Below are 14,171 nucleotides of genomic sequence, written 5' to 3' on the forward strand. Positions count from 1 at the left end.
CACACACACACACACACACACACACACACACACACACACACACACACACGAGATGGCCATCACCCAAATCCACGCAGCTCTACAGCACGAGCCAAATCCTCCTCTCTCCTCAGTGCTGAGTGTTGTCATTAAGTCCTGGTACAAACACATAGCAACGTCTTCTGCTTGGGCTTTCGACCACGCTCAGAAAAACCTTCCCCAAACCCACAAAGTGTATGAGAAGCAACATTAATGCCCTAAAGACAGAGGAACGTACTCTGTCGTTTCTTGCCTTCATGAAACAAAACAAAAACCGACATCGAAACCCAAGGCTCAGAGAGGGGAGGAGAGTTATACACACACCAGCAGGGCTATTCAGTCTGGTCGCTGCAGTGATAGCTCTTCACACCAGCAGGGCTGTTAAGGCATCCCCTGTCATTCTCAGGCCTTGCACGCCCCGAAGTGACACCCACTGCCACGCGCCAACGCTGGCTCCTCCTGTCTCGGGAGGGCTCCTACAGCTCGCAGAATGCTGTCACGGAACGAACAGGGACAAGCGTGCAGAGCCACGGGGCCGGGACCCGGCTCGGAGCAGCGCTGGTAATGGTGAGACCAGGCACCACTGCCCTACCGGAGACCGAGGACCAGAGCACCTGCCCAGCTGCGGGGCGCGCAGGCTCCACGCAGACACAGAGCCGCCTGCACATGCTCTCCAGGCGTGTACGGGATGCAGAATATGGACAGCAGGGCAAACTCCGGGGACTGAGGAATATCGGCAGTGTCTACACTGCAGACCACTAACACGGGCCGCCTCTGGGAGACGGGCCGGGCACTTCTGCTGCTGGCCCTCAGGACAGGCGAACAGCACCGCAAAAAGCAGCATCTGCTGTTTTCACAAACAGAAAAGTCAATGAGGATGATCTTCATTCCGGAAAAAAGCAAAACCCGGGGTGAGCCACAGCAGCGGGGCCGAGCCCAGGACCCCAGGGGCTCTGACGGTCAGCACCGGCGTGCACGTGGCCTGGGAACTGCCTCAACCCAGACCCAGGGCCGTCGGCCATCCAATCCCCACCCGCCAGGGCAGGATGCAAGAACACCCCGGGCTACGGCACAGGGCGCCCTCTGGCTAAGGTCGGCCAGGTCTGAAGGCAGATGTGGGTAAAAGCCAAGGGATCCAGGCACAAGCGTGTGAGGGGCTCCCCGCCTCGCAGCACTTCCGTTTGACCTGTACTTTCCATCTCTGACCTCTGCTAAAAATGACCTGCCCACTCATTGCCTTAACAAGAGGAGAATCCAGGGGTGTGTGTGAAAATTAGATCCTCCACTGCCACGTGTCCCGGTATTCTGAAAGAATGACACTCGGAGGGTGTCTGGAGAGGGAGACTGGCTGTCACCTGAGTGGCTCTGAGACTAGAAGGCAGCAAGGAGCAACACACCTGGGTAGATCCCCAAGGAGCAGGGACACACCTGGATCCCCAAGGAGAAGGACACACCTGATTCCCAAGGAGCAGCACACACCTGGATCCCCAAGGAGCAGGGACACACCTGGATCCCCAAGGAGAAGGACACACCTGGATCCCCAAGGAGCAGCACACACCTGGATCCCCAAGGAGCAGGGACATACCTGGATCTCCAAGGAGCAGGGACACACCTGGATCCCCAAGGAGCAGGGACACACCTGGATCCCCAAGGAGCAGGGACACACCTGGATCCCCAAGGAGCAGGACACACCTGGATCCCCACGGGGCAGGGACACACCTGGATCCCCAAGGAGTAGGGACACACCTGATTCCCAAGGAGCAGGACACACCTGGATCCACCTGGCTCCCCTTCACGTCCCCTAAACACTTAACACCCCCCTCCCCAATGCCCACAGAATAAAGCACAAGCATTATCCAGCCCAGGTGGCTGCATGCCTCCCTCCCATCCCCCCATGTATCATCATCTTGATTCAACCCAGCCTCCGGCCTCTCCCAGCCTCTGGTTCTACCCCATCCCGTTCCTCTGCACCCTTGGCCCTTGCCCATACTGTACTTTCAACCCGACAGCCCGTCCCTGTTGGATGGGATTCTGCACATCCCTCCCTGAGTCAGGGGGGATCTTTGCCTTTCCCTGGTCCACCCATGCCAAGGGGATCTTTTCTTCGGGGCCCATTACGAGTCTGTCTTGCACTCCTGTGGTTGTTCACTCGGCATCTCCCTCAGGGGAAGGCCCAGCACCCAGCACCCGCACTGAGCACACAGTGGCACCCAAGAAGTGCTGAATGAGTTTGGGGCGCAAACACCTGCCCGGGCTGGCGGCGATGGCTCTTCCGAGCTCCGTTAGAAGCTGCAGCCGTATACCCACCACCCGTTCTCGCTGTGCCCATTCCAACCCACAAGTCCCCCCAGCAGATCCCCAGGGTTTCATTCAATGACCTCTAATGCCTGGGGACTCTGGGAGCCCTGTCCACCCTGGTCACTCTCTTTGGGGTCAGCCCAGCATCATGCCTCCCCCCATTTTCATTATAGTCGGGGGGGCATCATCGGTGTTGGATGGCCATCCTCTGTCACAGACATGCATGGCTTCTACTGGAGAGCTGGGCGGACCGGGGACAGAGGGGCATTTTCCACGGTGGTCACACCATGCGGGTGAGCAACGCAGCAGAGGCACAGCAGGAGGTCATACGGGTACATAAGATGCCTCTGGACCAGCTCTGAGATTGAAAACATGCACTAGAACAACAGAAAGAGGGGACGGAACCAGAGAACAGGAACATGTCTGACCTCACGAGACTGCGTCCAGATCAGATTCTTAGCCTGCATCCATTCATTCATTCACTCATTCATTCACTCATCAACCATCTGGTTGTTTCCTATGGGCCAGCATCCCTTCCCTCGTGAGTTCATATCCAGTTAGGGTAATGACAAGAACCATGAATACAAGTAAACAAGACCATTTCGGATTCGAGAAAGCACCGTGAAGACAACGCTACAGTAACACAGACGGTCCGTGACCCAGAGACACAAGGTTGCTTTATCCAGGGTTGCAGGAAAGGTCTGACAAGAGGACATTTGAGCTGGAATCTGAAGGACGATAAAAAGCCACGACGTGAAACCGGGGGAAGAGAATTCCAGGCAGAGGGAACAGCACGTGCAAAGGCCTGGGGCAGGGCAGCTGGGTGTGTCCAAGATACAGAGAAAAGGCCAGAGTGGCCGGTGTGCAGGGGCAGGGAGGGGCCCCCGGGCTGTGATAGGCGGGGCTGGGTCTGACAGGGCCTGTGGGGCGGAGGAAGGGGCTGGACCTTGTGCTGAGAGCAGTGGAGGGAGGGACAACTCAGTTCTTGATTCTTTCTTCCTTCCCATCTCCCCGCAAATTTACCATCCAAAACCTTCACCACTTCTAATTCGTTCAATCACTGCTTCCAAACCAAGGAGCCATACTAAACAGAAAACTACCTTCAGAACGAGAGCGGTGGGGAAGAGGTGGTCTGGCTGTGACAGGGCTGGAGCGGGGGTGGGTTAGATCAGTGGCTGAGGCCCCAGGAAGCCCGAGTGCTCAGTGGTTTGTTACGTCCCTGGAAATAAAACACCTGGTTTCCAGCGACTCCTGAGACACGCTGGGATAAATCAGCCTGTGGTTTCTAGAAGTCTGGCCAACCATTCAAATCTGCCAGCCCACAAGATGAAGAGATAGGAGAGGGGGTGGTGGGGTGGGGGGTGGGGGGGGAATGCTGCAAAACCGGTTTCACTTCTGTACCGCAAATCTAACCTGTCTCAGGGCCACGTTCCTGCCAAGGTCAAGGTTCATTTCCTCCTCTCTGGGAGTCCTGGTGGCTGTGGGCCTGGCGGGGGGTGGGGGTGGGGGGAGGGGGGGCAGGGAGATGGTCTTGGACGCACACAGACCCCCGTCCTCACACACAGTAACCCAAGGAAGCCACCTGAAAAACCTGCTCTCAGGGAAAGTTCTCCAAGTTGAATAAAACAAGATGGAAAGAAATGAGCAGGAAATGGAAGTGAGAGCCGCCTCTGTGCCGCCCAGGTTGATGCATCCTGCACCTCTGCCGGTTGCAGGTGAGCATCTTCTAGCTGTGACGAAGGAACGGTCGATACCCTTTATGTTCCATGAATGCACATCATTCCACCGTCCACGGAGGATCCCGGCTGGACGCTCACCCCGGCCCGCTGTGCGAGGTCCATCGCGAGGGCACCGGGCAGCTCAGGCTGCAAGCAAGCTCCAGGAATCGATCTCACAGGTGGGCCGGCGAGGCGAGCCCCTGAGGGGAGGGGCCTGGGGCCCAGCTGTGCGGGAGCCCCATCCAGAGCAGGGGTAGCCTCCTCTGCTGCCCATCCCTACCCCCGCCTCACCCCTCCCCATTGCCATGACAGCCGGCTTCCTCCCCACCTCCCCCAGCTGGAGCTGCCATCGCGACCCGTCAGCGACGGATGCCCCCAACGACCCCCTGGATGCCACCTCCAGTTCCCGTCTCCCTCCTCCGGGCAACGTCAGGTTCTCGCCTTGCTCCACGCATCTGGCACTTTCTAGTATCTTGGGGCCACCGACAAGGGGTCTTTCTTCATGCCCCGATCCCTTGCCGGACTGCAATGCATACTCCCTGCAGCAGGGGCCATGCCACCGTGGACCGTATTCCCTTCTGTCCCCCCAGCCCCACGGGGCAGCCCAGGACGTGCATGCAGTGATGACCCTCGGCTGTACACCTCTGCCCACGCGTGCATCCTCACTCACGCAGACACGCCTGGCCCATCTGTTCCAACAGGCATTCACTCAGGATGGCAAGTGCTGGGGGGAAGGAGGGGAGTTGAAGCGGCAGAAGTTCAGGGGCGCTGGGAGTCACACCTCACAGAGATAAGGAGGCGAAAAGGACTGTGTGGGGTCGGAGGAACATGAGAGAAGAGCCTGTGACCGAGGCCCGGGGGTTTCCCGTGGGAACAAAAACTAGGGGCGTGTCCACATCACGAGGACCAGGGAGAGACCCGAGTCGGCTTCTATCACAGAAAGAAGTCGACAGAGAATGTCCGGCACAGATCTGACTAGGGATGCCCAGAGGACATGAGGCTTCTCCCAGGTATAACTCCTCCAAGGCCACCACAGCCGAACTGTGGTGAACAGTTAAGAGTGCACTACCTGAGGGCGTCATGACCGGCGCAGAGCCCAAGCCTGTTGGAGGCCGTGATCGGGTCCAGAAAGCTTCCCATTTGGCTTGCGGGCCGGCTGTGCCCAGCAGTGGGACTCCCCCCTCTTTACTTCTTAGGGTCCAAGTTCCCAGTTGTGCTGGCAAAACAGTGGCCGTCCTCACCCCAACTCCAACACACGCAAGAAGGAGGAAGAGGAAATGACACAGAGAGAGGAGAGAAACTTCAAGTAAGGCCTGGAGAGAAAATCTCACAACAAGATAAAGTCAGACTTCGGGGCGAGTCACAGGTCCTGCTGGGAATCTGATGAAAGGATGGTTCTTGTCCCAAGAGATCTAAACAGGGGCGGGTGGCGCACAGGGTTCCCCCTTGCGTCCCCGACCGGGCAGGCAGAGATGCATTCCGGACCTCCAGAGGAGCTCACAGATTCAGATTCAGGAGGAGACCGGAACGACCCTCGCCGCAGTGGCTCCGAGCTGTTTGGGGGCCCCTACCGGTCCCACGTCAATGCCTATCCCCAGGCGTGTGTGAGTTTCAGGGAGCAGAACGGGGGCCCAGACCCCGGTCCACTGACTCCCGACACCACACCCGTTCCCACACGCGCAAGGGCAAGGCTGAGGCTGGACCGAGCCCCATCCCCTAGGAATCCAAGCCCCAGCGGGCACTCACCATCATGAGCTCCTTCTGGAAGGATTTCCGGTCTTTGTTCTCCGTGCTGTTGCAGTCCTCCTTCAGCTTCTCCAGGACGGACGCCACCCGCTCGGGCTCGCTGTCCAGCTCGGCTCGGCAGAAGAAGGTGAGCGGCAGGTTCCCGTAGCCCAGGGCGTCGGCGAAGGAGCGCCAGCTGCTGATGTTCTCCATGAGCAGCGTGCGGACGGAGGCGTAGATGTAGGTGAGGAACTTGCACGGGCGCAGGATCTGTTCCAGCAGCAGCGACGTGCTCAGCTCGGGCCCGGAGAGGAGGCTGGGCCGCGCCTTGCCCACCACCAGCACGTTCTTGGCGTGCACGAGGCCGACCCTGCCCTGGTGGTAGCCGATGTACCACTCCTTGGTCCACAGCTGCCCCTTCAGCCGGATCTTCTCCTCGCTGAGCAGGGCGATGGCGTCCCCCTTCTTGTACTCCAGCAGGTAGTGGTTCTTGCTCTGCCGCACCACCGTCTTGAGTAACTTGCCGAACTTGAGGCTGGACACAGGGCGGTCCTGAAAAGTCGGGTACTTGGTGGTGGCAGCAAACGGGGACAGGATGATCTTTCCGACCTCGTTCTTCTTGAGGAACCGTCTCTGCCCGGATGGCTTGACGGCACTTTTCGGGGGTGGCTGTGGGGTCTGGACGCAAAACTGGGTCAGGATGGCCTCCTGGTCGTCTTTCACCTGGACCCGCAAGGTGAAGTCGGAGAGCTCGCTGGCGTTGTGGCAGCTGATGGAGAAGATGAGGCGGCTTACCTTGCCCAGCTTCACCTGGAATCCTCTCACGGCCTTGGCCTGCTCGCTGGCTTTGACCTCGTAGTTGGTCATGTTGGAAAACATGCAGACTCGGAGATCCTGGGGCCTGGACAAGACGAACTGGTGCTTGCCCCAGAGCTGCAGTGCCACTGGGGCCGGGCTCGGGGCCTGGCGGGTGACCTCGCTGACCAGTAGGGTCTTGGGGGCACAATCATGCCCGAAAATGGTCACCACCGTCTTGAAGGATGGGTGGATGTGTTTGGGGCCATAGAGACCCACGGTGACTTTCTTATTGATGAAGTCCCAGACCGTGGAAGGGTAGAGGATGTTCGGGCCGTGGGCAACGATGGCCAGGTACATACAGGGCTCCAGGTCGTCCAGCTGGGCCTGGACCGTGTCCCCATAGCTGTAGGTGTGTGGGATGGGGACATAGGGCCCCTCCTTTGAGTCGCTCCTCAGGCACTGGAGGCCCACTGTGCTTTTGCTGAAAATGTCACTTTTCACCTCAGCTGAAACCTTCATCTCCAAGAGGATGTGGGTTTTCACCTCCAGGGTGCTCAGCTTCACCTCCAGCACCGGGCTGACGCAGCTGCACCTGTCGCTGTTGAGCTCCAGCGGGGGGTCCAGCAGAGCCTTCATGGAGATCTGCTGCGTCTCCCCTGGAGCCACGTGGCCTTCGGGCACGTGGATGCTGATGCTGGTGTCGGGAAGCTGCACGGCACCCCCCGAACTCTCCAGCTTGCACACGATGTTCGTCTCCACCGCTTGGGTCTGGCCCCAGCCGGGACTTTGGCCCAGCAAGTCCAGGTCGTGGCAAGACCGGGCCAGCTTCCGGTGGCTCAGCCAGGCAGCCCGGAAGTCCTCCCGGCTCTGGAACTGCTCGGGGGCCGGCGATTTCAAGCCCGTGAAAAACCCCGAGGATGCGGGAGTGTCGGACTTGGCTTGGAGGACGGAGAGTTCCGAGAGGCTGTAGGAACGCTTGCTCCGGAAGAAAGGGTTGTCCCGCCTGACCGTCGGCTCCGCGTGAAGGCGGCTGGTGGCCGGCAGCTCGTCGAAGATGTTGGTCGTCGCTGAGCTGGACTCAGTGAACGAAGATGTGCCCGTATCAAAGAGGAGCAAGTCCACGGTGCTTTGGGGAGTCGGTAGGTCCACGCTGGGCAGCGCTGGCACATTCCCATTGAGAAACGGGTTTGTCTGGACACCGTTCCAGAAAGGATTATTACTGTAGGTTTTGCTCGACTCCCTCCTGTCATCTGTCCATCCTCCGAGCAAATCTAACTCCTTGGCTACTTCGTCCGGGCTGTCTGGAAGATTGTCGATCATCCCACTGTCACTTAAGGTGGAGTTCCGGTAGTTTAAGGGCTGCACGTAAGAGGAAGGGATGTAGCCCATCTCCGTGGTGTTGTGTGCGTACCACCACTCCCCGCCTGACGTATCCAGGACGTAGAGGTGGTCGCCCTTGGAGAACTTGAGGGTGGTGAAGTTGGTTGGGCAGTAGTCCTTGATGGCGATCACTTCCTTTGCATTTCCAAAGGGCATGGGATTGTCTACTAGCAAGGCACTGGGAGAAGGCACTGCGTAAAACACAAAGAACAGGAGGTGAGGGCGGGCCCTCAGGGCGAGGCAGAGCATCGTCAAAACCAGGGAGAAGAGAGGTCTGGAAAACCATCACCCCCGACAGGGAGACAACGTGTCCGGCAAGTAAACGACAGAAACAAACCAAAGTAAAATCTGGTGGGCGATTCACCTGACCGACAGCCTAAATCGAGCATTGTCTCCCCAGATTCCATCACATCCCAACGCACGGTCTGAGTCAGGTGGAAAGGCCACAGAGAGTCTCTCCACCATCCACAGAAACATGAATCAGCATAATGGGATTATCATTATGATAACCATTATCATTATCATTATCATTATCATCCCATTATCCCAGGTTTTAAACATCTCATTTTGACCCAACTTATCTTTACTGTTACTAACTTACCGGGACTGCTGCTAGGTCGAAAGAGAAGCTGAATGTGATTTACTTAGAAAACACAGTGATGCTGCGTTAAGTGACCCACTGCATGTAACCAGGGACTGGAAAAGACCTGCAACAGAATCTCTCGGTGTCTAAGAGCTGATTCCATGTCCTGCCTTCAGCATAAAATACATAAACCAAGGGGAAGGTTCCCTTGACTATCAGGCCCGTTTCCTAGTTTCCAAGTTGAACCCATTCTTCATCAAACTGTTTATATGAAATAAGATTTTTGAGGTTGGTCTCTTTCAACCTCTTTTTTTTTTTCTTTTTTTTTTTTTCTTCTGTATGCAGGCCTCTCACTGCTGTGGCCTCTCCCGTTGCGGAGCACAGGCTCCGGATGCGCAGGCTCAGCGGCCATGGCTCACGGGCCCAGCCGCTCCGCGGCATGTGGGATCTTCCCGGACCGGGGCACGAACCCGTGTCCCCTGCATCGGCAGGCGGACTCTCAACCGCTGCGCCACCAGGGAAGCCCTCTTTCAACCTCTTTTAAACGATCATTCAGAACAACATGGAAATGGTCTCTCTGTTACCCCTTGAAAATCAAAGGTTTAGGTCTGGTTGTAATTCACATTCTTTTTGAACAACTCTTTAAGCAATCTGAAAAATGCCAACACTTTAAACAGCAACTCAAGCTAATTTATGGTTCTTGGCGTTCAACTGCGTGTTACCAAGGTAGACAGCAATTGGAACAGCAAAAAAAAAAAAAAAAAAAAAAAAAAAAAAAGTCATCTAAACAAGTAGGGTGTGTTTTGAAAAATAACAGATAATTAGAAACCTAAGTGTTTTCTCTCCCTCCCATACATAACAAAGTACGTATACTCAGAGGATGAAGAAACTTCTTTCTGATGGAAATAAGCCCATATATTTCTCTCCAACCGCCCCATCCCAACTGTCCCTTGTTTTATGGTGTTTGCTGCCTTCCTGTAACAAACAAATGAAAGTAAACTTTTTTCAATTGCTTATGTAAACAAGCAAAGAAAGGACTACATTTTTAGTGGAACTACACCTACATCTTGTCTAATATATGATTAAGTCAACAGACATCCTATTCTACCCAATTGGTCCTCCTCCCCCCGCCAAAATCATTTGCCAGTTTCCTTTTCCTTTAAAAGGAAACAGTGAGGGGACTTCCCTGGTGGTCCAGTGGTTAAGACTTCACCTTCTAATGCAGGGGTGGTGCGTTTGATCCCTGGTGCGGGAGCTAAGATCCCACACATACACACACAAAACCCAAAACATAAAACAGAAGCAATATTGTAACAAATTCAAGAAACACTTAAAAAAATAAAAAAGGTCCACATTAAAAAAAAAAATCTTTAAAATTCAATAAAAGGAAATAATGAAAATTAAAGTGCATGTCCTCAGCAAAGTCTCAGGCAATAAAGTAGGAAGCTTCTATTTATTTACACGAACTAAATTACAGAGATATGCTTCTTAGCAGGGTGTGAACCTGGGCCTCGAAGGCTGTCACCTACCACCCTGTCTGGGGTGTTGGGGAGAAGCTGGTACTGGGATCACCAACCCTGGGATTTGAATCCACACCCTTAGCAGCGGTGTGATCTCTGGAGCCTGACATTCTTCACGGTGGATGAACCAACCACCTTCCCTCGACGGGCTCTGGCAAGGATTAAGCAAGACGATGGTGATGACGTGATTAGCACAGTGATGCTTAGTACAAGGTAAAGACTCACACAATGTTATGTTTAAAGAGACATCTCCGGCCCCCTCCTAATTTAATTTTTCTCCACAGCATTGGTCATGAACCAATATGAAATGTACCATACACATCTGCGTTGGTTTTGCCGGGGAGGGCGCTATTGCCCCACTAGGGGGTAAGCTCTGTTCGGGTATGTTTTGCTCGCAGTGGTGTCCTTGGAACAGGGCCTGTGTCACGTAGCAGGTGCCCAATAAACACCCGTGGAATGAATGCTCATCCTGTGCGCTTACAACAGAGACGCCATATCCGTGTTCCTGGGACAAGGTGCTGTCCAAAGGCTAAGTTAGAATCCCCCTGGGCTGCGCCCTTCTGCTATAAAATCACACTTGCCCCTGAAGGGGGGCAGTGACTAAGAACAGCCAAGTCAGAGATAATGGCTTCGAGGGGAGGTGGCAGAAGGCAGATGGGTCAGCTGGGGTCAGGGGATAATGTAAGATTTCCCCCCCCACTTTGTTTTCCAGTCACAGGCTCCAGTTTCCTTGACACATCTCATGAAAATGTCACGTCAAAATTAAAACCAAATGAAGATCAAAGAAAGCTGGCCAGCTACTAAAATCTTGTTAGAATTCCTCAAAAGTTATATCCCTATTGTGTTCCTCCAGAATAGTTCCCTTACAGTAATATTTTTTAAATTAAAAACCAAAGCTATTAGGCAGGCTGTGTACATAACCTGAGAAGACGTATCAGTGCCAATGATCACTTTAGTCTTCTTACCAGACCAGAGAATAAAACTGGTTTTACTCAAATTTGCAAGCACTCTCCTTAGGAGAGGAGCAGTAATAGATATGTCACTCAAGGATGAGGCTTGTCTGATGGGAGACGGCGCCCCTTCCTGTTGGGCGCCCCCGTGGAAGTGGACCGCGGCGTGAGCTCCCTTCCAAGACCAGCCCTCTGTCAGACAAGGGCCGCACAGACACCTGGGGTGTACACAAGGCTGGGGCTTCCAGCCAATCAAATGCAGGAAAATCCGTATCGAATTCCATCTTAATGAATTCTGAGAGTGTTGCCAGATTCCCAGGTACCTTGATTTTAATACAAGAAAAATATGCCTGGGTGTCAGGAGGTTCAGTTCGCTGAATAATACATTTCCTACCCTCTGCCTCGGGTCTTATGCAGGAAAAACACTCATTAGGGCAGAAGATTCTGCAGCAGATATTCTGGTTGGAACAGATTCCCACCTTGAAGCCGTTTCTACCGTCGGCACGTGTGGGGAGCAGCTGGGCCGAAATGCTGCCTGGGCCACAGCCTGCCCCTCGGCAGTGGAGTCAGGGGGTCTCTCTCCCCCCCTCTGACCCCCCCCCCCAAGCTAACCAGCCCCTCCTCAGCCTTCCTCCCCCAGCTGCAGTGTTCTTTGAGGAATAACAGCTCCTCCTAGATCAACATCATCATCTTTTAAAATCCAGCTCTCTGCCCCTCGTTTCAAAATCCCAGCCCAAACGGCATGACTTGAGCTCCCAGTTTCCCACTTCAACCATGACTAGCTGGGTTACAAAGTAAGAAAACAATGCCCGTCACCAGACTGCGAAAAACAAACGGCGCGATTATTCACAGCAACACCCAGTAGGTCCGCTGCTCTTATTAATAAAACCTCATGATTCCCTTGCTAGGCTTTTGTTTAAAAGAACATTTTAAGCGATGCTCAGGGCCACAAGCCTAAAGGACAGACAGGAAAGAAGGGGAAGTTGAGGATAACTGGAAGAGAGGAGAAGAAGGGCAGAAGCAGGCACGGTATGATTTCAGTACATCGGGGTCGTGCATCATGATTTTACCTGGGAGGCAGCAGATTAGCTCCGGAAATATTTATTTAGCACCGATTTTGTGCCAGGGGCTAACAAGACAAAAGTAAAGCGAAAGCTCTTGCCGTCGAGCTGTCTGTGGGCAGCGCAATGGATCATTTCAACAGAATTCGGTGAATGCGGTGGGAAAGTCAACTGACGGTGGCGATGGTGATGAGGGCGATGAAGTACAAGATGCCAGGAAGCTCACGGGAGACACTGACCGTGGCCAGTGAGGGCAGGATGGACTCTAGAAGGAAAATGACCCGCTGGCATCCACCTCGGTGTCCAAAAGATAGGCTTTATCACCAGCCCAGTTTTACGCGGCTGTTAGGGAAACCCCGGGGCCACCTCTAAACCAGGGGTTGGCAAACTCTGGCCCCCGGGCCAAATTCAGCTGGCCGTTTCTGTAAAGTTCTGCTGGAACACAGCCATGCCCATTTGTTTTCTCTCTTCCGTGACTGCTTTCTCGTTACAATCTCGGAGTTAAATAGCTGTGACAGAGGCCGTAGGGCCTACACAGATTCAAGTATTCACTCTCTGACCTTCTGCAGAGAAAGCATGCTGACCCCTGTCCCTGGACCCCCTTTTATTCTGCAGTGGCTCTCAGGACCTCATCGACTTAGTACGCTCTCCTTCCCCCTACTTTTGTACGCCACCAAGCTCTTACCTTAATGTCACCAAAACTCATGGAAAGAGAAACAAATTCTGCATTAAGAAGAAGTTTCATTACAAAGAGGAAAATTCAAAACAACCTCCCAACCCATCAAAACAAAACAAGTGGGTATTGTTCCAGGGCTGAATTCATAACGTGATGAAGTTTAGAGCGCTAAGATTTAATTATCTGAACGTGAACTTGGCAGCCTGTAAGTAGAGGAGTCCTTGGGTCTTAGAGCTCTTGCAAACCCCAGCCAGTGCTATTCCCAGGAGCTCACCTTTGACATCATTAAAGCTTGTTTCTGAAAACCCTTCACTCTGGTCAATCAAGGTCCCCTCGGACTTGCACCGCGGGAGGCCGCTGGAGTTGGCAGCGCGGATGCGCTGAGCTGCCATCTTGAAACTCTCTTGCCGGGTGAACGGCTAAGGTTTCATATTTCCCCTCCAGTTATTCCAGCAATTGCTGAAGCTTCTGTCTCAGGCAACCATGCTGCGCTACGGCATCAGCTCTGCAACGTGCTTCTTCCTGTGAGCAGGGGAAGAAGAAAGGAATTTCCCTTGAGCAAGTGAAACACGGTTAAAGAGTAAACTGATGGCAAGTGGGAATCCTCTTTCTTGCAGAGGCCGTGTCACTTTTCCTGGCCCGAGGGAGCAGAGCAGGGCTCACTCCCCGGATTCTATGCCCACTTTATGCCCGTCTCATCTGTTCTGTCGCTGCACACAGCCCCGGCAGTGTTCCCTATCCTGCTGTTTGCACTCCCTCTTCCTGGGGCACAATGAGGCTTGTGAGATCTGCTTGAGCACCTGGCCGGCCCATTCATTAGTCAAAGAGGAGGACAAAACAGGATCTGTCCACACCGCGAGTTCCAGGGTTCAGGGAAGGGGAACTAAATCTCCTTCTGCCCAGAAAGTGGCTGGTCCCATCGTAGGAACAGCCACCGCTGGGCAAGCAGCACTTGGCATCGCTGCAGTGGGTTTGAGGGGACGGCTCCCTAAATCCTCCCTGGACCCCAAATAAACAAACACAAATAAGACACACGTGGCCACTTGTGGATATAAGGTATTCTTGTGTGACTTCTGCAGACGAAACGTGGTATATTCACTGGATCACTGTGCTTACCAAGCCAGCAAAGGAAATGTTTGTGGGAAAGAACACAGATTCTCTCCTTAGGCCTCGGTTTCTCTGGGAAACGGGCACCCGGGCATGTGGCGGGTTCTGGAGGTGAACAAGATGATTGGCTCCAAGCAGACCTCTCACCGGGGCCAACGGACAGGAAAGGACCTGCCAGGAGCCAATTTCAGAGCAGGGAACTTCACATGCTCTCCCAGAGCGGACCTGGGCAGGCAACGCTCCAGCTGGCCACAGCTGGCCACAGCTGGGCCACAGCACTCGGAGCAGGGGGGTACCCAAGGGCAGGTGAATTTCACCCCAGTATGGCTGGGTTCAC

At 54.3% G+C, this 14,171-nt stretch overlaps 1 protein-coding gene across 5 annotated transcripts in view; it reads right to left on the minus strand.

The window, feature by feature from the left end:
• SH3BP4 (SH3 domain binding protein 4) overlaps positions 1–14,171 on the minus strand; it is a 94,791-nt gene that overhangs the window by 7,481 nt on the left and 73,139 nt on the right. For 4 of the 5 annotated variants that reach the window (XM_027117588.1, XM_027117626.1, XM_027117618.1 and 1 more), the window contains exons 2-3: positions 13,002–13,249; positions 5,781–8,128 (exon numbers count right to left, since the gene is read on the minus strand). In XM_027117588.1, the coding sequence (XP_026973389.1) occupies positions 5,781–8,128; positions 13,002–13,119 (2,466 nt within the window). In that variant the 5' untranslated portion in view covers positions 13,120–13,249. Of the gene's footprint in view, positions 1–5,780; positions 8,129–13,001; position 14,171 lie in introns of those variants that run through there. The other variant, XM_027117597.1, reaches the window with a different exon arrangement.

The sequence above is a fragment of the Aethalodelphis obliquidens genome, unplaced genomic scaffold, assembly GCF_003676395.1.
Source record: "Aethalodelphis obliquidens isolate GAN/ISIS:26980383/991018 unplaced genomic scaffold, ASM367639v1 scaffold2, whole genome shotgun sequence".
NCBI lineage: Eukaryota > Metazoa > Chordata > Mammalia > Artiodactyla > Delphinidae > Aethalodelphis > Aethalodelphis obliquidens.